A 25,145-nucleotide genomic window follows, 5' to 3' on the forward strand; every position below is an offset into this window, starting at 1 on the left:
ATGAACTGTCAGCTCTAATGAGAAAAGTCCATGAAATTTTACATTGTGCAATCTAGAGTGCTCAGACTGGTTTGCTTAATTTTAATGTAACTTGGGAATAATCTCTGTAGTCTGTAGAAGTGTAGCTGCACTATCACAGATGTCAGTGAAAGAAGTGGTAATTCTTTTCTATATTTAAATACTGCACATTTTTTCTCAGGCTTTTTCAGGAAAGCAATTCTGATATTATAGGCCTTTCTACATTACACACTATAATATTGAACCTGCTTTTTTGCTATTTGTTATCTCTATTTTATCATTAATTTGGGAATTACAAAGACCAAGCAATACTGTGCTATAAAGAACAGATAAAGTGTTCATCCTCACTTTTGTGAACACTCTTGTGACTATCTAATACATTCGTAGAGATTTTGATTTATTCAGGTTTGACTTACAATGCAAAGAAAGAGAAATGATAACCCAAACACCTTCTGAATGTATAGAATAAGTAAGTTTCTAAGCAACTTCCCAGACTATTTATCAACACTTTATATGGCTTCTAGTGTACCTATGCCTGACAGGGAAAGAAATTGTTGAAACAGTAATAGTTCCTGAATAATTCTACACTGAGCTATGGGAGTTAATATAAGTTGTTCAGAGGATCTGAAGCGATGAGTTTCTGCAGTCGAGGAAACTCTGCATGCAGATTAGAGAGATGTTGCAGCAGTGGCATGGCCAAAGCAAAAAAGTATAAAATTTACTAGTTTTTCTAATTCAACCTGACAAGAACTGTTACCAGTAACTGCAGAGTACAGAGGTGACAGATTTTCCCACTGGAAGGGCAATGAGCACTTTATGGAATGATTAGTGGTCTGAGTTTGACCTTTTAAAGAAATGTGAAAGTTTCTTATGTGGGAGAGAGCACAGATAAAAGTAAAGGCTGTAGTGGGGTCACTGTATAGCTAGATAGAGCACAAATAGCCAGGGGGAGAGATGCACACTCCTTAGGTGCAATGTAGCCGTAGACCAAAAAACCCAGGCAGCAGTTTCAGAAAAAAGTTATGCTATGAAGCAGAGCACAAGGCTGTTGTATTGAATGTTAAAGAATTTTACAGGACATTTATGTTGCATTTGTATATCATCACATCAGTAACAACAAGTATTTTTTTCTGAATGAGAAAGCTAAATGAGAAGAAAATGTGCTATGCACATGAGTGTTGAGGAGACAGTTGAGAACAGTGGCTGCACATAGTTGTTCATCCCTCTCAACCTGCAGTAGCTAAAAGAGAAGAGTATGGAACGGAGGCTCAAATTCAGATCAGGTGTAGAAGTGTGCAGCTGCTTAAACTCAAGAAGGTTGCATTACCCTGTGCCAGATCATAGACTGCTCAGCATACCAGACGAGACGGGGAGAGCACTACAGAAACACAGTGTTTGCCAACTGTACAGTGACACTGCCTTTTATCTTCTCTTTGTAGGCATTTCAGAAAAATGAAATGTGGTTATTCTTTCAGAAAAGCTGTTTAATTTCACTATTTTCCACAAAATCTGGACTGTTCTGCATTTATTGCCTGTCATACAGAGACAGATATTTAGCAATTCCACTGCTTCCCTTGCTATGACTAGAACATAGTCTGAATATCATTTGAAGTCCCTTTGAAATACCAACCCAGTTTCAGTAGATGTTACGTAAAAATTCACCACACCTAACTTCAGGAGTCTTCGGTGAAAGCTCTGTAGTCTGAGAGGCTGTCCAGGTTCCCTTTTTATCCAATGCAGAGAAAAAGGCACTTTGGAGAGCAGGCTGTCTAACTGACACGGATATCCTCCTGCATGTGGCTTCTGCAGTAGAACTACCCTTTTATCTCCATCATCTGTAAAGGAAACCTGGACAACTGGCCTAGGTGTACTTTGCTGCACAGTAGGAGACTATGTTCAGACACGTATTGTATCCCAGATATCAGAAACTGATGGTCCAGTCATTTTCATGGATACGCCTGTTACAGTTTCCACTGGATGGTTTCTCAGCTCCTCCATGTAACCTTCCCCACCGGAGCATCACCAGTGCCTGACTCTGGGTGTGGACTCATTGCCGAATGTTCTGCATAAATAATGCTTTTGTTAAGTCTGCCTCTGCCTTTCTGCAGCTCTCATAATCTTCTCCACCACCCACCATCAAATGGGGTGTTTTTAAATGCTTGAGCTGAACAGCCTCGACTCCAGTTCTAACTACACAACTCCGAAAGTGCGTCAGTTTCCAAAGGTGAAATTCTCCATCTTGTCACTCCTTGAAATCCACAGCAATCCTGAGCAAAAACTAAAAAAGCAGAATATGCTGTTTACACATAATAATCCCTTAGGATATGTGTTTTCAATTGATAAGGTCTGATCAAAATCAAACCCTGTATCTCTCACGTTTTAAAATTGTTCTGAATTCTCATGGATCCCATTAGACTCTGCCAAGCTTCTTTGAACTATTCTTAGATGATGGCATTTTCAACAGTCCAAAGCAGTAAGTCTCTCTTATGTGAGGACTATAACCTGCTAACGAGCACGTAACTGTCCTAACAGGAGTTCAGCAGAATTCTGTGAAATTAGATTGGTCTAAACCAGAAGATTGCCCCTTGTATTGGTAATAATTGTTTGCTCAGTAGCTCAGCACACTTACTCTAATAAATAGGTATATCAGCTCTATCCTTCTGTTTATAGAAAGATGTTTATAGAAAGGCCCAGGATACAAACTAAAAGTTTAAGTCTTTCTTTCTAGGGGGGGACAGCAGGGGAGAAGAAGAAATAAAAATTGTATAATAGGAACTTAAGAAAAATTCTATAATAGGAAGAAATACACAGTTTGCAGTAATCTGTTTTCAAAATAGAAAATTTTAATCTTTCCTTGGCAAAATATTCTTCCTTCTCTTTATTTACTGCAATTTAATAAGGGGGGTTTATGATATAAAAGAGAACATTTAATTCAGAAACAATAGTTATTAGATGAAATTACAATTATTTGCTTTTTTCATTCTTTTCCAAACTTTCAAAGAATCATTGTCTTGGCACTTTCACATCAAGATCAAAAACCATAGAACTATGTAGAGTGTCACATCTATTTCGAACAAAGGAATCTCAGAAATTAATTCATGTTTTAATGAAATGAAAAAGAGTCACTCTGTATTAAGCACACCTTTGTTCAATATGATTGAGCATCTTAAAGGTATAAAACATAAATCCAGAGATCTTCCTGCGAAAATATATCCCATCCAAGTCAGTTTTCGCCATAGTTTTCAAAATTCCTTATGTCTTTGATACACATTTTCTAACAGTATCTTAGAAATGTTTTCTTTTTAACTCTAGATACATTTGGTGTGAAATATGATGGCAGAATTGTTTCAAAACTTGTGAGTGGTTTCATTTGATCTTCTAAGTGTGTCAGTAGGATTTAAATTTGCAAGTTTGAAGTATGTTAAGCAGCAGACAAAGAACAGAGGGTGTGTCAAGTGTGCCATTGTCACAGGAGAATAAACAATGTAGCATGACTGACACTACTGTAGTTTTTATTTACCATGCAAGAAAATGCATTTTCTTTTAGTCTTGATTTATTTTTCTGGGAAGGTTGAAGACTGAAGTAGCACTTAGTTCTCAGTAGAAACATTTTTTAAATCATGTTCCAATGCTACCTTTATAATAATTCCAACTATCTTCTGCATTCCTACCTACCTCACCCATACTGTCTTAAACCATTTAACGAACTTCTGGTAGCTCATTCACTTATGATCACTCACAGACTGCCTGCATCTTCCATAACAGCAATCCCACTACTAGTTCTGCTTATAATACAACTTGAGAAATTGCTTTTCTTATGTAGGATTGGATTTGAATATGGAAATAATTCTTTACAACCACCTGTACAAGCAGCTTCACCTGTTCTATCACTCAGGCTCCTGATCTTAATATTTCAGTTGTTTCTTACTGGCCAGAGTTTAGACTGCAGTAGGTAGCATCTTACGATTTGCTGCCCCAGCTTCTGCGAGGTTTTGAGAAAGACCATGCCAAAAATTCCTGTCAGGATGTAGTTTTTCACCCTCTGTACTTCAGCAGTTTATCCTTTTAGGTCATGTCCATATTATAATCCAGACTAGTGTGGAGAAAAGAGTGATTCAGATGCCAGTTGCGGCTAGCTACCTGTATTTAGATGTCTAAACACAGGCATCTACATGCAAGATAGGTCTCTAAGCTCGCATTACTGTCAGTAAGTCTAGAAAGAGTTTCATTTGTCCAGATGTAAAAGTTTGCTTCGGGCAGAGCTGAGTATGTCTTAAAATGCTGTAGACTGTCTTGACCAGGGGCTTGATTCAGTGTCCTCCACATAAGCATCAAGTGCCAACTGAAGTATCCAGGCATATCTTAAACAACTATGCAGGACTGGGCAGGTGTAACACAAGACCCATAGGAATTCTCTGCCGTTCTGGATTGACATCTGTCTGTCTCATGGAAAACCTAAGGGCATCATGAATAGCATTTGACAGCAATTTGTGGCTAGGTGTATTTAACCATTCACCCCCTCTGTCTATACTAGGAGCCTTCATACCAAGTTCATGGTTAGACACCTAAATCTAAATATCTAGTGTTTGACTTTGAGTTCCATCCAGGTAGAAATGTAACCACAGAAGAGAAAGTGCCATCACTTTACTACCTGAAAAAGACCCTGTTTCCTGGATGGGTTTGCAGCTGTGAGAAATCCCATGCTATTGTGATTGTGTCAATGTCATGCAAGCATACCAAACTAGTTTGAATGTGGGCATGGTAGTAAACTTATTTTTAACCATGTCTACCAAAGGGATTCTGTTGAAAGAGCCAGATGGACTTTCATCAACATTCTTATCCAGCTGCTGCTGAAAGTAACATCAATCCCTTTGGCAAAAACCGGACGAGACTTTGACTATACACAGTACTTTTCTTGTGGATATTGATATGACACAAAAAAAATCTCCTGTGCTTCATATTTTTATATGTTCAAATGTTTGTATGGTACCACTGCCACACTTATACTAGCCTTCCTGCCATACTGTGAATTATATTGCTATTTCAGTTTTCTGGAAGGAGAGTTGAACTAGAGTGATATGATAGCTTTCTCAAACTCACAAAGTAGTCCACAGAAGAAAGAAAGAAGAAATAAACCCACACCTCTAAATTGTGTTGTCTAGTGACTTAAATTGCACAATCTCCTTTTTTTATACAGGTAGAAATGTATCTCAATTGATGCCTTTTTTCACAGCAACAGAAGAATAAAGTAGCTTCACACTGCATTATGCAGAATCATATGCTGAAAAGAAGAGCTTTACAACAAACATAAAAAAAGTATATTTTGGCTCTTCCATTTATGTAATTTTCTTATCTTAAAACAACAGTTACTCTTAAGAACATGGATTAGTCATTAGGTTTGAGGAATTTTTGGAGTTTTTTAAGTGCATAAGAAGTTATAGAGCAAACTCCTGTTACTTTAGTAAGAATTCAGTTCTATCAAGTTCAGTGCATGCAACTGAATACAATAAGCTATAATTTTTAAAGTGTAATTGGGAGAAGCATGGGCTGTGAGCTATTGAAAATGTAGATACGAGGGTAGTCAAGATGGAGTCTCCAGGTCTGCATTAGTAGTTTTATTGCTTTTAATAGGCACTCCAATATCAGGATAATTGAATAAGTGGGTAAAAGAAGCTTTGTAACTTTAGCTATGAATTTTAAACTATGAAAGATCTTAGAGTCACAAGAGCCATATGAAAAAAAAAACCAAAAAAACCAAAAGAAAGCAAATAACTTACACTGGTTTTGGCTAAAATTAGTATGATTGCAGGAATTTTAAATACACAGTGATAAATGGAAGTATCTAAGATGGTAAAATGGATTACAAAGGCAAATTCAGATTGGTCTCATGATAGGAATTTAGCAAGCAAGTACAATATTTTTTGCAAAAATACTGGATTTAATTTAGTTTGCTTCAAGCTTGATCCAGATCCCAATCATTACTTTGATTTAAAACAATATCCTTTAACTTCTCTGGGCTTTGGACCAAATCCTCTGTGGACATAACAACTCTTTTAATAAGGCAAAACTTATAGAAAGAAGCAGTGGGGGGTTTAATAGTGGGGTTTTTTTTTACAATCAAACTAAATTATAATTTGGAGAAAAAACAGTTTATCTTCCAGGTGCATAAGACCTTCTTCAGGTCTGCAACAAAACCAGCAAAGTAGCTGCTTGATAATGTAATTCAAAAGATTTGGGAGAAAATGTCAGTGTCTGTTGCATAGGGAAGGTGCTAGCAAGGAAGCTAACATTGATGCTGTAAATCCAGTATCTTTTGATTTTATACTGAAACATCCAGTTACTGATGAAATAATACTTTTCACAAAACAACTATTACAACTCTGACTTCCCACTCACTTTTTTCCTCATTGGACACCCACTTCAAGAGGACAATCAGTCTTCAGAATGAAGTTCTATTAGTGCTATAAAGCACATACTGATTGCAGACATTGGTTTTATGACACAGGATATACTCCAACACTTCCAATCATCCTCTTGATGTTCAGTGGGAAGTAATTACATGGATGCCTTTTTAGTTTTGTGGGAGATAACCATACGATCACCCCTCTTCACACCAACATCTGCTACTGCTCCAATGCCACCAACCACTGTTTCTTTCAAATTGTCTGCTTAACAAAAGTTAAATTCAGAACAACTGTTGTCATCACCTACTGTTGCTTAGAAATTGTTGTTTCTGTTTAACAATTTGCATACCCAAAGCCTTCACTGCTTCTTCTACCCATAGAAGTTGCTCTTAAAAAAGATACTGTCTTCCTACAAATGCAGTGTAGTGGATAAAGAAAAATGAGCAAATGTTCTTTCCAATCCTGTCCATCATTCTAGGATATTGTCAGATTTTCTGATCGGTAAAAGTTATAATTTTTTTTCATTGTCAAAACCCACTGTTACAATGCAGAGCCGCTATTTTGTTCTATAAGTCAGAGTGCTGTAATTCTTTATAAAACAAAGCTTAGGATAACAGAGCTATAGATCTGCAATAGATGCACAGTCCTTCAATCCCTTAAAGAGAACTTGCACATTTTTTTCTCATTCCTATTATTCCAAACAAGAGACTTTTCTGCCTAAATGGTTACCAGTGTGGGTATCAATCACATCTTGCCATTCATAAATAACGAAGAGTATAGCCCAATGGATCATAAACTTTAACGAGGAAGAATGTCATAATAGGACTTGAAAGTTTTGGTGGTTTAGTTGGCATTTTAAATAACAATTGCTCATGTACTTCTGAAAGTCAGAGAATCATAGAATCACAGAATGATCAGGGTTGGAAGGGACCTTTGGAGATCATCTATTCCAACCCCCTGCTAAAGCAGGTTCACCTACAGCAGATTGCAGAGTCATGTCCAGGCGGGTTTTGAATGTCTCAGAGCAGGAGATGCCACAACCTCTCTGGGCAGCCTGTTCCAGGGCTCTGTCACCCTCAAGGTGAAGAAGTTCTTCCCCAGATTCAGATGGAGCTTCCTGTGCTGCAGTTTGTGCCCAATGCCCCTTGTCCTGTCGCTGGGCACCACTGAGAAGAGCCTGGCCCCATCCTCTGGACATTCATACTTCAGATGTTTGTAGACATTGATAAGATCTTCTCTCAGACTTCTCCAGCCTAAAGAGGCCCAGCTCCTTCAGCCTTTCCTCACAAGGCAGATGCTCCAGTCCCCTGGTCATCTTTGTAGCCCTGAAGTCATATCTTAGTGGACTTTGTTAGGTTTCTGGTACGTTTTAAGAAAACAGTTTGATCCTTTAAATGGCTCCTGTAGCTTTTTTCTCTCTCAAACAAGATTTTTAGCTTTCTGTAAACAGAATCCTAAAAGCTGCCATATAAAATGGTATGCTAAAGGGAATAAAATAACACTTGTTTCATGTAATTTTTTTCATGACATCCAGCCCTGGAAAAGGCACAAGGTGGAAACATTCCGGTTGTAATCATTCCCGTTTAGGCAGAAAAGAGGATATAAATTCTTTCTAGCATTCCAGAAAAGATACAAATATCACTATTTTCATATTTAATATGACTCCTTTACCATCAGAAAACAAGGAATACATGTCACAACTTTCAGAAAACTGATTTGTTTCCTGTTTTAATTTCATGATTTACAGTATAGATTTCAAGTGAAGTAGAATGAATCATTTCAGGAAGGTCGATAGCTGTAACCTGAAATCTCTCCCCACTTAAGTTGAGAAGTCAAATCTAGTATTTAAGCTTTTGGGATGTTTTTATTGTTTTGCCTATAAAGGCACTCACCTTCTTACATAGTTCACTAAAGACAAAGAAGATATAGATGTTGTGGTCCTTCATGGAAACTTTGTTGCTTATTTTGTTTTAAACTAAAATCAAGATTATGTCAATTGAAGACATAAGGCTGTTCTTTGTATGCAAAAATGTAACAGTCTAGGATTGAATTATTGAATATCTTACCATTAAAAAAATCTTTCCTACAAGATTTGTGGTTGTTTTACAGACTTGAAGGATTTTTTTTTTTCTTTCTGGTACCTTGGAAAAGCATTTGAAATTTCTGATGAACTCCAGAACTGAATTTGACCACGATTCTTTGAAGTCACACTCAGCACTTGAACTCGGCTACAGAATACTGGTCTGTCCACATTTGTTATGCAGAATCTGTCCCTCTTCATGCAATGTCATTGAAAACAGTGAGTAGAATAAAGCATGTATATGTATATGTTAGCATACATGCAGCAGAACAAAACCTCTAAGACAACTGGTAGTTTGTGTAATTTAAAGTGGAACTTTTACACTGGCTGACAATTGGCATTTACACATAGGCCACTTCAGGAGAGGACCAGCAGACGGTTGTGTATAAACCAGCTCAGGGAACAGTCAGAAACAGCTCTGAAGAAAGATGACTATAAATCAAAATGCAATCAGGCCATTTATATACTAAAAAAATAAATCTGCCTTGGTCTTTCCATATCAGTCATGCATATCTACCATATTCAAGTTGGTAGATCCTTATTGAAGACTTTTTTGTGGGATGTAGGATTAACAGAGATAGCAAACCTTTTCCCTTTCCTCTAGGAAGTCATACTGACCAAAAGAAGCATCAGGTAGTCATGAAAATGTAACAGTCATAGGCCTGCTCATGCATACCAACATGATCGCTAAGAGGCAGCAAAGGGTAGAAAAGATTAATCAACCAATTAAAAACAAAGAAAGAAGTACTTATCATAATTTTCAGAACTATACCAGGACCTGGTACTCCAAAATAAAAGTCATACTGCATAACCTCTCTGGCTCTTTCTTGCTCTGCAGAATTTATTAAATACCACTCGCCTTGTTACTAAGGCCAAACTAGGCAACTTCAATCATAGCTTCTTTTTGCCAATTTTTACAAATACACAAAATAAGATTCTAGTTAAAAATAAGGTGGACCAGCAGAAGTAATATTAAGATAAATATATTTGCTGACACTGTATAATACCACTTTACTTAAAAAAGATTACTTTTAACTAATCATTTACAATACCTTTTTCTGAAACTGTATTGAAATAAGAGACTGTTCTTATTCTCAGAGAAGTCAAGACCTTTTGCCCTTGAGGTCACGACTTTGTATGGACTGGGATTTGCCTTAACACTGTAGTCAAATTATTTAGTTACTAAACAGGAAATTTTGGTAACCAAAAGTAAGTACATGGTGTATCCATCAGCATCAAGTTATACAGTATATTAATAAATTTTCCATAGTATTTTACTATTAGCTACTAGAAGCACATTTATCTAACTGTGGAAAGCTGTTTAGTCTTCAAGGCTTCTCAGATGATTTGTAACAAAATCAAAAGTAAGTTCCCTGATGGTTTGTTCAGCTAGAGTACAATTTGCAGTGGATTTGACCTTGGTGACTGAATAAACAAAAGGAAGATTTTTTTAGACTATATCATATTTCTGCTATCAAAGAACCTATAGTAAAGTTAAGGTATGGTCTAAACTTCAAAGTTTTGCTGGCATTTTGAGCTGGCTGCAGAGTAAAAAAATCTACTGGGGAAAATTAAAACTGAGGTTTGAATGCCTCAGTATGAGTTTTGAATGCCTCATCAGCTGTGGACAGAAAAATATGCCAGCAGAGCCTCAAGCAGAGCTGCAGCTAGAGCCATACAAGCAAGCTCTACCAGCTTCCAGCACTGTTTCCCAGGCTCAGTAAAGCTGCCATGGCAGAAACCTGCCAGTACAGACTGTACCTCTGCTAGAGGACTTTCTCCAAACCCTGAGGAAACTTGATGGCTGAAGGCCTTAAGCCTAGACCCAGTAGGGACACACATGCCTACTCCTAAAAAGTCCAGAAGCCTGAGCTAGGCATTTTCTGTATTACACAAGATGATGATTTAAACTGGGTCCAGAAGAGGCACCAGACTGAAAAGAGCCTTAGGTTACATGCTGTCACCTACAGCTGCCTATGGTTAACCCATAGCAAAAAAGGGTCTGTCTGCATTTTCTGTCTGATGTCCAGAATGGACAAATGGCAAAGAGGTACCTCTACTCACTGGTGAAAACAAATGTTTGTAATCTTCCTTTCGAAGACCTATCCTGATAAGGGCAAGGCACAGCATATTTGAAAAGGATAGGCATTAGGGGAGCACTGCCTCCTTACCTTGGCCCGCCAACACAGCCTCTGCAATATCACGCAGCAGCACAGAGGCTTGTGCAGCTGCCTTAACACTTGCATGTCAGAAAAGGATGCAGGTAAAGCCACTTTCTTTCAGTTGTGGTAGTAAGGATAGAAAGCTGCTGGCATCACTAAAAGAAGAAAGACTTGGGATCTACACACAAAGAAAAGTCACGTAAGGTTTATACGTATGATCCAGCTGACATCTGAAATGGTTGGATCCTAGAACAACAGATATCTAAACCCAAATGTTTTGAACATAGCAACTCATTTTTTATCCAGACGGAATAAACAGAGGGAAACAAAGGGATGAAAATTGCCAGAAACTTAAGGAACCGATTCCCTGGAAGCCATCCTGCCCAAACAAAACAAAGCAGAACAATCTGCTGAGGAAAATTCAGACTGAGGTTTGAATGGCTCCTTAGTTGGCTGATGGCATTAGAGATCCCCTTCAACAGTCACTGTTGGCCCTTAAGAATGAGACAAATAGTAGCTTGGGAATTGTCTTAAATACTAGACCTGTATCAGGACATGACCAGAACTGTACAACAAGAAACAGAGTCTTTCTTGAGTTTGTTTTCACAGCACCTCCTTGCATGAAAAGATGCTGTTTCATAATTTGTTGATTAATTATTGTGATATATTTCAGAATAAGGCAACTGAAATTATAATTCTGAGTTTTGCACTCATTACCCAAAGCTTTCATCACTGTTATTTTATTTCTCCCCTTCAAATTCTTCTGATCTTTTCCTCCCTAGAGAAAGGACAATCTCTTCAAGGACATTAATCAGCTGTACCAGTAATACTGCTCTAACAGCAGATTTACAATAGTCACAAACGTGGAAAAATAACAACCTCTAATAAGTCCTGAAAAACCATAATGCACTTGAATCCATGCCAGCAAAAGGGATTAGCTTATGTTATTCATGGATGAGATGCATCCTTGCCGTCTGAAAATGTCCTTTAGAGAATATAATATTGCATGTCGCTACCAGTGTGGTGCTGCTTTAAATGCAGATTTTGCCATGTTTACTCAAGTGAAGTGGTAGCTAAGCCCTCAAATAACGTGGAGAAGAAATCCTGCTTATCATGACTAAAAGTAGTAGAATTCAGTTCCTTAGATTTTGGTTCTTTGGAGTAGTATCTGCATCTGAACCACTGAATCCATTTAATGTCTTGTTTGTGGGAAATGCTACTAACATTTTTGGGAACTGCTTGTGCATTAAGATAGTACCATCATATTGCTGTACGGAAAGCTATGCCAAATGCACCATATCTTTAGTCTTCTTTTACACAATGTTTGGGATGTTTTGTGATTGATTCACTTGAATTGTTTCATCAAAAATGAGGTGTTTACAGAAAATCTTTCATAATAGCCACCCAAACCAGCACTTGAATTCTAGACACCTTCAAAACTATAGAACAGCAGCAATTTCAAGCTTAGGTAGAAAAAAAATTTAAAGTATTGCCTGGACAAAACATATAAGTATCAAGGGTTGAAAAGTGAATTAGAGATTGTTAGAACCAGGTAACTTCTTCATAGCAGAAAGAGAGAGAATTGTAATGCAAATCTGAAGGCAAGCAAACCTACTAAGGAGGCAGCAGTACCTTGAGAGTGCACGTACAGTTCTGTTAGATACTGACAAATAAGTGTTGACATATCAGGCAACATTTTCTTTTTTTGTGTGTTTTCTTTCATGCAAAACCAAAATATGTGGAGCTTGAAAACTGCACTTCTAAAAAGATTTATGTAATTATTTCTTGAAAGTTTTTTCTGTTTAAAATTAATCGCTGAATGAAAATAAGCAAAGAATAAGAACCCTTACTAATAAAATGTGTGGTGTTTGATTTCTTTTTTCTCCAGTGTTTTCAGGGTGACTCTCTGTTATCAGTACGATTGCAAAGGCTATCCCAGGTTTTTGTGTCCTTTCTTTGCTACCCATGGAGACTGGGATGGATTCACTCCACCCAAAACAAACTTGTTCCTCCACCCATCAGAGATAACTTTTGTAAATGTACAAACATGAGAGTGTAAGTCCTGTTCTGATAAATTTGAAATGTCAGTTCTGTGAATGAAGCTTCACAGTATGTTCTTTTGAGCAGTTACAAACAAGATATGAATATTGTATCTGACATAACAAAATCTGTACCTCATTCACTGTGTTCACAAGGAAAATAAAACCTCCAAATCGTTACACTGGGGACTTTTTGGAATTGCGGTTGGAGATGATTATTATGGGGAAACTAAGAACTATAAATGCTTTATTGTTTTGATGGAAATCAGCCAAGAAGGCAGATAAAAGACTTAAGAAGAGCTAGCAAGGAAACAAATCAGAGACCTAAATGACCCTACTGGAAAAATAAGTGCTAGGACTTAACATCTGGTTCTTGCAGTTCTCAAGTCACTCAGCAAATGGTCAGACTGATTAGAGCTTGTCTGCATACTGTAGGGAAGGGAGTAAAGACCACATCATATCAACAGTGGCAGGCAGTGCCACGTGAAAGCTCATAATCTACAGTGATATTGCTATAGGTAACAGACATCAATGTCTAGATAAAGCCTAATTTTTAAAGTTTGTGCCTGTGCTTCAGTGTGACCCCTCTCGCTGGTACAGCCATACAAACCATAAATAGCGATGAGTTGGTTATTAAGGAGATGGATATGGAAGCATGTGAAGCATTCAGTAGCAAATTACCTTGGACTTCGTTGCAAACTTTAAACAGCAGCCAGGTTTGTTCAGGTCATGAACTTTTCTTCCAAAGGTTTCCAGTCAGATTGGACTGATTTACAGTTACTTCCTTGCTGACTTAGCTCAAAATCACATTTTGATGTAAAACCACTATCAAGCCAATGAGTTTGAGGACTATTGCTTGAAACAAAACTTCAAAATGAAGGATTTGGGAAGCCTTCTCAAAATAGAAGAAAAATACCTTCACCTGCATGCCCCAAACATGCAAAAAGACTAGCACTTTACATAGGCTGTATTTACAGCATGCAACTTTACTGTACATGAGGAGCCTGAGATGATGAACCCACTCAATGCATATTAACAAGTGCAGATCTAGGTGTATTGATCAGCTTGAGTCTTACTGATTCTTGAAAAGTGTGCAGCATGTATATTATTAAGGACATACTGGTTGCTTCCAGACTCCAGCTGTCCTCTCCCTGATCAGCGTAGCTGTCTAATCTGGCAAAGCCCTAAGGTTTAGGGGACAGGAGCCACAAGGTTTGCCTCTGAGCCACAAGTTACATATGCTAATAGTACTGGCAACCAGCAATTACTCAGCATTGGATGTTTGGTATTGGTATTAACCAAGAACACAAAAACATTTTCTTTGTTATTTAAGGAAGAGTAAGTGAAGTTCAAGTATTTTTGCTTTGTTTCATGAAGTATAGTAGTGTGTTTGAAGCTTGTTTTTGTCTTCTCTAGTTTGCCCTTTGTTCAGGATGGCAAAGCTAACAATAAACAGTAGGTCTACCTGGGGGTACCATTCCCTAAAGTCTGGTGAGGTCACAGTCTTTTTGTATTACTGGTCATTCCCACCTTTAAGTACTACAGCTTATTTTGCTTTCAGACAGGTGATGTGCCAGTGTAGAAACAGGGCACTGATAGGGGTCTTCTGTAATATTCTCATTTGTGAAAAGCAATCTTCTTGCCTAAATATTCAGCAGCAAATTAATGGACCAGTTCTTGATGATGCAGTGATAAATGTGAACAAAAGACAGGGTGCTGAACACACACACAGAGAAATTTGATTGTTATTCTGTCAAGCTTCTTGATAATGAACCAACTTGATAGGATACAGATATATTTCCAGATCTCTTCCATTGAAGCTCAGGAAATCAAGTTAAAAAAATTCAGGCTTTCTTTGGGGCTTGGGGCAGTAGTAAGAGAGAACTAAAACTGTCTTTCTTTCAGCCCAGTCTATCTTATGTGGACCATATTGAATGCCATCCAGACATTTCCATAGGAGCTGCATTTACTTCTACTAGATTCAAATGTGATGGTTGACATATAAAGCTGATTTGTTTGTAGCATTCCTTTTTACAAACATAGCTACATTTCATTCTTTGCATTTTTTTTATTTGTAATCATGTGGTTCCACAATAGCTCCATCAGTTCAAGATGTCTCAACATAAACTACGTGGAACTCTTCAGGCTAAATCTTAATTTATAAAATCCAGTGAATTTTATAGTTCTAACTGGGGACAGACTGTGTCTCCAAATTTTTTTTCGGGAGGTCAGAGGTTCATTCTTTGCCTTGTCACTTCCTACAGTCTCTAAAATAATCCTTTCTTCAAGAGAAACACGTTTTACTGCACATTTTAACCATAAAGGTACTAGGCTATGCTCAGAAACCCAGCATTTATTCACCATCCTAGGTTACAACAATAGCAGTTCACTTATCAGGAAACATTTCAAAGTGGAATTTAAGTGACTTGCATTTTTAACACCAGCACAGGGATCATAAAAGGGCATTTTAGGATAATCAAACTTGGGTATGAAGTATTCAGGTACAACTGCACTGGGCACTGGCGAGGCCGCCCCTCGACTCCTGTGTTCAGGTTGGGCCCCTCACTGCCAGGGGGACGCAGAGGGGCTGCAGCATGTCCAGAGACGGGCAGGGGGCTGGTGCCGGGGCTGGGGCACAAGGCTGGTGGGGAGCGGCTGGGGGAACTGGGGGGGGTCAGCCTGGAGAGGAGGAGGCTCGGGGGCACCTTGTGGCTCCCTGCAGCTGCCTGACAGGAGGGTGTAGGCAGGGGGGTCGGTCTCTTCTCCCAGGTGACAAGTGACAGGGCAAGTAGAAACAGCCTCAAGCTGCACTAGGGAAGCTACAGATTTGATACTAGGAAAAATTTTGTTACTGAAGGGGTGTTGAAACATTGGAACAGGCTGCTTAGGGAGGTGGCAGAATTGCCATCCCTGGAGGTGTTTATAAGATGTGTAGATGTGACACTTAGGGACATGGTTTAGTGGTGGAATTGTCAGTCCTATGTTAATAGTTGTACTTGGTGACCTTAAAGGTCTTTTCCAGCCTAAAGGATTCAAGGATTCTGTAACTATATGTTCGTTCTTTGTGATTACTGAATTTGATAAATCATTGACTTGGATGGAATATATGAAATCTTCATGTTCTGGGACTTCTTCTGGGACTATTTCACAGCTTGAGCTGGGCAATGAAAATGGAAAAATGTTGACCTAAAGAAATACTGCCTTGTTTAATAGTCTTGCACTCTCCCCATTAAAATTCTTTTGTAAAACATAAGCATACCATTTCATTAAAAAAAATAACTACAAGGCTTCTCCATATGTTACTCACTTTCAAGGTCTATGCAAGTAAAAAATCTGTATTGCATTAAATAAGAAGTGAAGGTAAATATGATATATGGAAATCTTCCAGATGATTGAACTGTAAAATAAGATTCAACACTGCAGAACGTTTCTTCTCTCTCTTACTTAATAGCATGCATTTCTATATAAAGACAATGCAAAACTTTTCATGTGTTTACTTTAAAGAAACTTAACCAGCACTTTTAGCAGAAAAATCTAGCTTATTTTTGAATTGCTGTATTGGGATTTTTACTAAAATCAAAAGAAAAATAATGACTTTAACATGACATCTAACTGATCTCATTCAATCAGTGTAAATCAAAATCAACTCTACTGAAGTAAGTGAAATTCAACTGATAGGGACGTTATGGTGTTAGCATCAGTTTCATTGACTTCAGTACAGTTACCTCTGACCTGCCTCAGCATGAGATCAGATTCAGTCCAATATGGATAGACTTGCACATTCAATTTAAATCCAGGAATGGCCTGGAGATGTGAAGCTTAAATCCATAACCGCATTTCCAAAAAGGTAGAATGTTCACTAAAATTATGTGGGGGTCAACATTAAGAAAAATAGGAACCAGCTGCAAGTTTAGGATACTTAAATATAGATCAATTTCTAATTAATTTGTTTTAAAATCAAGTGACGGCTGATAAGCACCCCTGTTTTTATTGCCAGGGCATAACTGCATGTCTCTGGATTTGTACTGCATAAGAAACTAATACATGAAGCAGAGCATATGCTTTAAGTGTGAGCAAAATTATCTGCCATTGCAGAAGAAATCCAGAACTCCGGACTCAACTCTTGGCAAGTAAAAACCTTTTGATTCATCTTTACACCAAAACCTAATGTTGACATTAAAGAAGGATAAGATGAATGAAGTTTGGTGCTCTAACTCTTCTAAGTGTTCAGCGTGAGGGAAGCTAATAAAGCTGGCCAAGGTGGTGAAGGGATTTGGTGGTACAGAGGTTTGAACTGGATGGCCACATGCAGGCAGGCTTCTGTATTTCCTATGACCCTTGAACCTTCCCCATTCCTACAACTACCTCCAAATTGCACTGGTTTTTGAAGTTCAGAACCATTTCAGCAAGTCTGTTCCACTTTTGGTTTCTGATTGCATCTGAAGTGCCAAAAGTCTTGAGGAAGGCTGCTCTCCTCTCAATTTATTCAAGATGTTTAAATACATTTTAAATTCATATGGAAACCCAACCTTAGTATAAAGCCTTAGGAGATATCACCTCGTTACACTGCTGCAGGTTCCAAAAAACCTGTGCCAACCCACCTACCAAAGTTGTGAACACATCTACATCACATTGCACACGTTAAACCAGGGAGCAAGTTGTTAATAAAGATCACATTGTCACTGGACAATTATGGACAACTACATAAGAATGCGTGTTCTTCTTTTGTTCTTTTTCCTTTTTTTAGAGCAAATCAGCAAAATCAGGATGGAGCCATGACTCGTAATTTCCTTGCAGTACTGCTGCTGAAGATTCTTACTAGAAACATGCAGAGCATAACACATCTGCCTTTTTAGCCTGACCCAGGAGTAGTCAGACATCGCAGTGAATTCAGACCTTTTCTCTCCTCTCATTCTCATATGGAGTGAATTTCCAAACAGAGGAAATGAAGAACAAAGTGGAGTCCAGGTGACTGTCTGGTCATGACCATATAATCATAGTAAGGCGGTATGGGGCATGTGCTGCAGTCTTCAAGAGGTAGTACAGTGCAACATAAACATGGTGTTTTCCCTGGAGACTCTTCCTTAATGTGTTGGAATGGCAGGAAAGTTCTGAAACCCATTAAGACTTTTAGACTCCTGAGAGTTTAAATTCCTGGAAATCCACATAGCTGGAGAGATTAAAGAGCTAAATACAGACAAAAAGCTGCCCTCAGGATAGGAGTTGAGTGATAGGCCAGCAACCTATCCCTTAAAAAAATAGTAATATGATAAGGCTTCCATTCTGACAAACAGCATGATAGATACAGATGGCAGAGTTTTGTTCAAAGTCTCTAAGCAATATTTGATAGTACAAAAAAACTTGGAGTGTATACAGTAACTATAGACTTAGCTTGGTGTGTTTTTTTAAGTTTGCTTACTTTCATATTGTAGCAGTAGGATGTATAATTTGAAATAAAATAAATAGGTGATTAAGATGTTGTATTAGTTTTACTTGGGTTTTTTTTAAAGCTTCCATATGAAAGATTTATAGATAGAAGAAAATGCAAAAAGAAAATATCATTCCAACTAAGGTCTTCAATGAATGCAGATTGTTTGCATCTGCTGTGCTGCATAATACTTCACAGAATAGCAGATCACTAAGAAGATCAAGAGACAGCAAGCGATCCCAACAGGAACTCCAGAACTGGAACAGAAGGGCCCTCTGAGACCATTTTACCCCAGTGCAATTACCTTCTTTTACTAGACAAATGCCGAAGTGCATTCAAGTCACTGTCAAAATGGAATGTCAAGAAAAAGCTGAGATGTTTATTTTCAAAGCTGGAGTCCGTGTCCCAGGTAAGCAACCCTCTGAATGACCCTGTTCTTCCTGACTGCATCAGATGACGCATGCAGGTGTAGGGTCATGCAATCTGATAGGAGGAGGAGGAGGTGACATTTCTCCATCATCAAATGGGTTTCATAGAAGTTAACTACTTAAAAAATCATCTGTACCTATTAAGATTCTGATTATACTTAGGATTTTAGAAAGGTTCCTGGGAGGTCAAGATGCCCAGTGAATGTGAAACCAAGTCATGAAGAGAGCCCCAAAGGGCATGTCTCTGTCAAGCCTTTGTTTTAGGCTCCTCAGACAGAAGAACCTCAGCCTGGTCAATCCATATGGGACACGATGGTCTCTTGAGAGGCGGCAGCCAGAAGTTAAGAGCACCATCCCTGCAGCGTGGTGCCTGTCAGCAGCCTGCACCTCAGCAGGACTTTTCCCTTAACTTGTCCTGCACTGATTCTGCTTCTCTTCAGGATTATGAGGGATGGGAGCTGATTCTCTGCCCTGTCAGAGGGGTGAGTTGCAGGTAACTTATTTTGTTGATCTGTCTTAGTTTATATAATCAAACTCAGGATCACATAATACTGCTTTGGGATGTGGGCTTTTTGTTGTTGTTGTTGTTTTATTTTAATGAAATTTGAAGTTTCATTTTGAACTTTTGCATTGTGAACTATCTTAAATTCAGCATAAAACTGAAAACAGTTGTTAAGAGTTTGTTTCTTCCCTTTTTTTGACTTTTATTGAAGGAGGTTCATGGTGATGATGTTTCATCAGTATTAAAACAGGAATGTGAACAGCATCTGGATGCAGGGTCAGGGGTGGGAGAGACTATGTCTCTGTAGCCTGCATAAGGCACTAAGGAAAGGAGCCCAGGCTCCAGACATGCATCTATGATCAATTCAGCCTCTGAAGCAGCTGACCAGCTGAAATCCCTGAAATTTCCAGAGCAAACTGATAGAACTGAAAACCTGGCTGAAGAAGTTCTTACATCATGTTTTGGTTTAACTCTTTCAAAGTACTGCCTCAGTTTAACTTGAACATCATCACCACTGCCACCACCCCTGCCCCATATTTGCTTGGTTTTCTGCTGTGTTCTTTTATCATTTCCCAGTAACACAGCTGGAGAAAACCAATTTTTCTGGGATGATGGAATTAGTATTGAGAAACAGAACTGTTTGGCTTTAGATCACCGAGTTGAACTAGAAAGGGGCAAGGCATGCTAAGATTTAGTAGTTGTTCCAGGCTGCATAAAGAATGAATTAGTAGTTTCAATTTTATTCTCGGTTGCATAAAGATAAAAAATACTACTACCATGACCTAAACCTTTGTTGGCAATCCTAGCAGAACAAGATAGGTCAAGCCTGAAAGCAAATGAGTGGGGTGGGGGAAATTCCTTCTCATTCCTACAGGTGCACTATCTGAGCCAGCGCTGGAGAACATGAAGGAGGCAATATGAGGAGGCTTGTGCTGCCAGAACACCACCTGGATCTCCTCTGGGCTTAACCAAATGACCTGGATACACAAATTCAGGTTGGGATGGCCCTAAAACACTTCATTTAAAGATAACAGATCTCCAGTGACTGTCATCAGAACTCTTGAGTATTCCCAGGCCTCCACTGGGTCCTGGCAAGTTAAAATAGAATTGACTGAAAATGGGCTAATCCTGTGTGCCCCAGAGTGCAACAGAGCACTAAGCACAGTGCACTTTAACTGCATTTGACAAAGGGAACTCTTTCATCACATTTCTATCAGTGCCTGTTTTTTAGTTGCTCATTTCTAAGGTTGCTGATATTAAGCTAATCTTAAGGCAAGCATTCACCGTGTGCCGATAACAAACTTGGGACACTTTGTATTTGACAGTGATAAAGTAACCCCTTTCTTCCTCAAAGTACAAAACATATTTATTTTAGCTAACGTTGCCTAGGAATTAACACTATTTATCTTACAGTACAATAAAAAGCAGACTTCATTAAGATACAGCAAAGAAAAGTCTATATAAAAAGTTTTGCATGTGACATTAGTAAACCTCTGAATCATTTCTCTCAGTGCTGTCAAGACAGAAAAGTGAACACTGAATGTTGTTCATGTGAAAGACCTGTAATTTACACTTTGCATTTTAAGAAATTACTGCTGCGTTTTAAAATTCAATAATTCAATATTAATATTTGTGTGTTCAAATGCCTATCTCATATACCTATCTGTAAATATCTATAACAAATGTTTATTTGAACACACTTTAAGCCTGGTGTGTTTGCTTCTGTTTAAATGGACTAAGAAAAATAACACTTCATGTCCAATTTTTGATTTAGCATACATAGGAATTAATTTCCCTTAGATATTTTGTAGTATTTGCTCTGTGTGCTGTCTTAGTTATTATTCCTGAAAATATGCTTCCTTGACAGAAAAGGCACAGAAGAAATAAAGAAATATAAACTAATTGTTGAATGCAGTTCAAAATTTGGAGAAAATTTTCCTTTTTTTAAGAAAAAAAACCCAGAAGATAGTTTAACCTAATTCTAATAGAAAAAGGTGCCTTTGACTGACGTATTTTATCTAATCCTACTTATTTAAGAAAATAAAGGTGCTTTATAACTTTCCAGCTCTATGGCATTAGAGTGCTTGCCAAGTTTTTCTTGGCTAACGCTATGGATAATTATTTTTCAACTATGTGCATTTTAGCACTTAAACCACAATATTTACCTACATAACAACTACAGAGAGAGTGCAAGTTTCCTCAAACTAGTGTGGCCCAGGCAATTTTGTGATTAAAAGCCGTAATGATAAGAAACCAATATACATGACAGCTGCTTCCATCAAATGCACTGATTTTCAGAGCTGTTGTACACACAGAGTTATGCTTTAATGTAATTTACACTGGTGTTACCAAGCTTAGAACCCAGTCCAGAATGCTTCTTTAATTCTTGACATTCCAACAAGTTGCCAATAAACCCACGTTTAGTACTATGTTGTACAATAAAGTATTTTTTTGTCCTCTAGGAAACAAAGAAAGGCTGATTCATTTTTCACAGATCACTGAATGGCTATGAGCAGCGCCCTTTGGCTAATGCAAGCTGTATCAGCAGCCTGAAGTTCAGAGCCTTTCCATCACTTAATCCTGAAGGACAAATTCGAGGACTGCTTTTAATGACTGTATTTACCTGTTGTTTCGAGGCTATGCATGATCCTCTCATCTTCGTGGTATCTGCATGGTGAGTATCCAGCTTCCTAAGACATACTGGCTAGTTCCCAGCAGCTCTCAGGTACTTAGACTAAGTCATCTCCCACAAGACTGCTTCAATAAGGCACAAGGCTTATTTAACATTTGCATCAGTTGGTTTATTTGAAAACCACTTACCCATCTTTTCATAGCCTATGACCCAGGGATGCATTCAAATGAGATTTCAAACAGCAAATTTTTTTGTTATTAGTCCTTGCATCTCTAAATAATGGAGGCCAAAAGAAACACCCCACCAAGCTTTCCAAAGTTAATGCTCCTCTAGCTGCCACCTCATCTAGCTGCAGGGGTAAATACTGAAGTGCACTGGCATTCAGTTACTAAACTGAAGACACTTAGGTGGAATGAGCTGTTTCAAAAACAATTAAGTTTTATTTAATTTTGAGGTGGGTGTTAATCCCTTGCACACACCCCGAAAGATAAATTGAGTAGCAGAAGATGTGATATGTAAAAAGGACAGTCTGGAGTGGTTTTTTGATTGAGTTATGGCTAAAGGGCAAATATTTGTGTTTATATAACGCTTGTTGCTATAAAAAGCAACATTGATATTGATGGGTGGAATATTCCTTGATGCGGAGACTGGGGGAAGAAGCTGCAGTAAAGATGTATACCTGTGATCCGTATTAACATTTGTTACACTGCTGCTTGCATACAAAAATTACAAATATACCAGCCTGATATATATATTGTGACCCATCACAAACAGATCCTAATTTCCTTTGAATGTGCCCATTACTTTTCAAATTATTGCCAAGGGCTTTGCTAAACAATTTTTAGAGTGTCTTTGTGAAAGATTCTCCATAGATCTTTCTTTTCAGTTTTCTCTTTGGTTGCCTGAATCTTGTGTTGCAAACAGGAAGGAAATTTAACCTGCAAAGAGGACCAGTGCATAGTCTCACAGCTGTGGCCATACCTCAGGGAAAACCTTACTCCTCTCTCCTTACCTCTGACAGGGGAGTGATCTGTTCCTCATCCATACCTGTCCAGCATGTGAAAACCTCTCTGCTTAGACAGGTCCACCCCAGTTGTCGGCATGCTTTGAATCCCGAGCAGCCTTATTCCTAACTGGTGGCCAATCTATCTAATGACAGATTACAGGACATACAGGACAAGAAATATTTTGCATAGTGTATTCTTCTTGATCCCAAACTTAAAGATGAACCAGAAGAAGAGAGATCAGACTTCTGCTGTCATTGATCATTTGTGCTAAAATCCACAACTCCTTTATGATTTATTAGCATTCACGGAAGAGTGGAAAGTTGTCCAAATAATCATGATTCAATAATGTTGTAATTCCCTACCAGTCATGCTGCAAACTGAACTTGGGTTTTATATTTAGGTAGGGATTCACATAACAGGTTTATATATAATTTCATTGGCCAGCTAGCACTCACTTTATGAAGCATGTTGAACAAACCAAACAAAACCAGCCCAACCTTTATTGCTCTGTTTCCTTTTTGATGTGTTGGCAGCCTGGATTGTTTTTACACCACGCATAAACACTCCCTAGAGACACATGTCAAAATGAAGCAGCCTAAAAAGCTAGGATAAAGGTTCAGGTTCTGATTCTTGGTTGTTGGTTCTTCTATTTTACAACATTTGAGAAAGGCAAAAACACAACAGAGAGGTAAAAATCTGCCTACTTGCGCAGTCCTCTTCTGTTGTCTGCTTTGGATACTCAGGGTAGCAGGTCCTTAGAGCTGAGAGAAAATGTGACTAATTCCTGCAGCAACAAGCCCAAATAATTCCTTCATAATTTTGTGGGAAAGCAGAAACATTTCCCTGAACTTCAGTCCTCATGGAAAAAAATTCACAGGGAGCAGGAGCTTTTGTTAGAAGCTGCCTCCTTTTTTGAAAGTCTAATAATGACAGTTTGAAAAAGAAACGTTTTCGCACACACATCAGTCTAGTACTAAGTGCCCAGCTCCAGGTCTGTTGTTGTCCATCTGGTGGGGTCAGCTGTCCTCATGAGGCTGCCCTGGAACTGAGGTGCCCAAATGGGTAAAAACTATCAGAACTTCATGGTCAACATGGGTAATGCTTGCACAGCTACAAAGAGCCCTTCCCATCCATGAAACAGCTGTGTCCAGCCTAGTTAATATTGTGATATTAATTAATTAGCTGAGTTAATAATGTCTCCTGGGCCAATGGCTTCTCCTTTCATCTGCTGGCATTTTAATGGTGTCATAAGGGACTTTAGCCAGGAGACAATCATTTGACCCCTCTTGGAAACTCTGGAGGCTAGGCTCACCAGGACACACTGGAGATAGGAGGGAACATTTCTGGCCCATCCCTTGCTTTCATTCCTGCGCTGCAGAACAGTGGTCGCTGTAGCTGCGATTGTACAAGGGAGGTATTTCTTCATGAGCAGCCCTGAGCAATCATATTTTTCCTCCTGCTCTTCACTCTTGTGCTTCTGAGCTTATCCTGAACAAAATTTGACTTGCTGAGTTTGCTGAGATAAGCTAGAGATAAAATATTCTGTGGACAGGTGTTGGGGTTGAGCCTGCTAGCTGCAAAATGATTTTTGACACAGGTGTTCTCCAGAATGCCATTGTCCTAAAGGGCTGAAAGCAAATCATTTTTCTCTCTGATAAAGCCAGACATCCCATGCAAAACATCACAGGACCCATTCTCTAACCTTGGTGATCCCAGGGGATTTATAGTCCTCTTCTCTTTACTGGGTCTTCTTGAGCTTTCCTTTCAGCTCTGGATTCTTCATGGCCTCTGCCTCTCCCAGCGTGCATTCACGGAACCATCTGTAAGTCTGGATCTTCTTGTTTCGAGGCAGCCAGTACTGTGTCTGTTGCTGGCCGCTGCCCTCCTCAACAAGCATCTACAGCTGCTCATGCGTGTACCCGCAGCGCTGAGATGTGGGAGCAGCTCGAAGAGCATACCTGTGCATCTGAGGCCGCCGGAAGGACTGAAGGGACACACAACAAGCAGCCACGAGAGGTGGTGCTGCAGCTGGAGAACAACAGCCCTCTGCAGCCCCCAGAGCTGAGATGCTGGCAGGGACCACTGCAACTGATACAAAGAAAACCCATCCCAGCCAAAGCCGGACTCTTGGCACTTCTGTAACTGCCGAAAAGAGTTATACAATCTGAAACAAAAAAGCATTTTTAAGGCCAGAGGGGAGGAGGAGGCTTCTGCCTACATAAAACCTGTTGTGCACTGTGTACACAGACATTTATATTTTAGTGGTGTTGGTGACAGGTCTTTTTGAAAGTATGTGCATGTGCTGTAACAAGAGAGTTACTGGGAATGGATAACCAGCTGGAAAAATGTGGTCAAGGTTAAACTTTTCAGGTCCATTCACGCCTGTGAATTAATTTAGCTTGCCATTTTATGATCTTAAGTTGTGAAATACTCATGCAAAGTATT

The 25,145-nt window shown here is 38.8% G+C and overlaps 1 protein-coding gene across 5 annotated transcripts in view; it reads right to left on the reverse strand.

The window, feature by feature from the left end:
- The window catches only part of LOC130142592 (uncharacterized), a 74,274-nt gene that overhangs the window by 24,857 nt on the left and 24,272 nt on the right, over positions 1–25,145 (reverse strand). For 2 of the 5 annotated variants that reach the window (XR_008819468.1, XM_056324818.1), the window contains one exon: positions 21,760–24,864. The exons of 1 other annotated variant lie outside the window; for it this stretch is intronic. Coding sequence is in view for 1 of the 4 variants with exons in the window: in XM_056324818.1 (XP_056180793.1) it covers positions 24,608–24,864 (257 nt within the window). In the remaining 3 variants the exon portion in view is untranslated. 2 more of the 5 variants (XR_008819469.1, XR_008819460.1) reach the window with 2 other exon arrangements.

This window comes from Falco biarmicus, chromosome Z (genome assembly GCF_023638135.1).
Source record: "Falco biarmicus isolate bFalBia1 chromosome Z, bFalBia1.pri, whole genome shotgun sequence".
Classification (NCBI taxonomy): domain Eukaryota; kingdom Metazoa; phylum Chordata; class Aves; order Falconiformes; family Falconidae; genus Falco; species Falco biarmicus.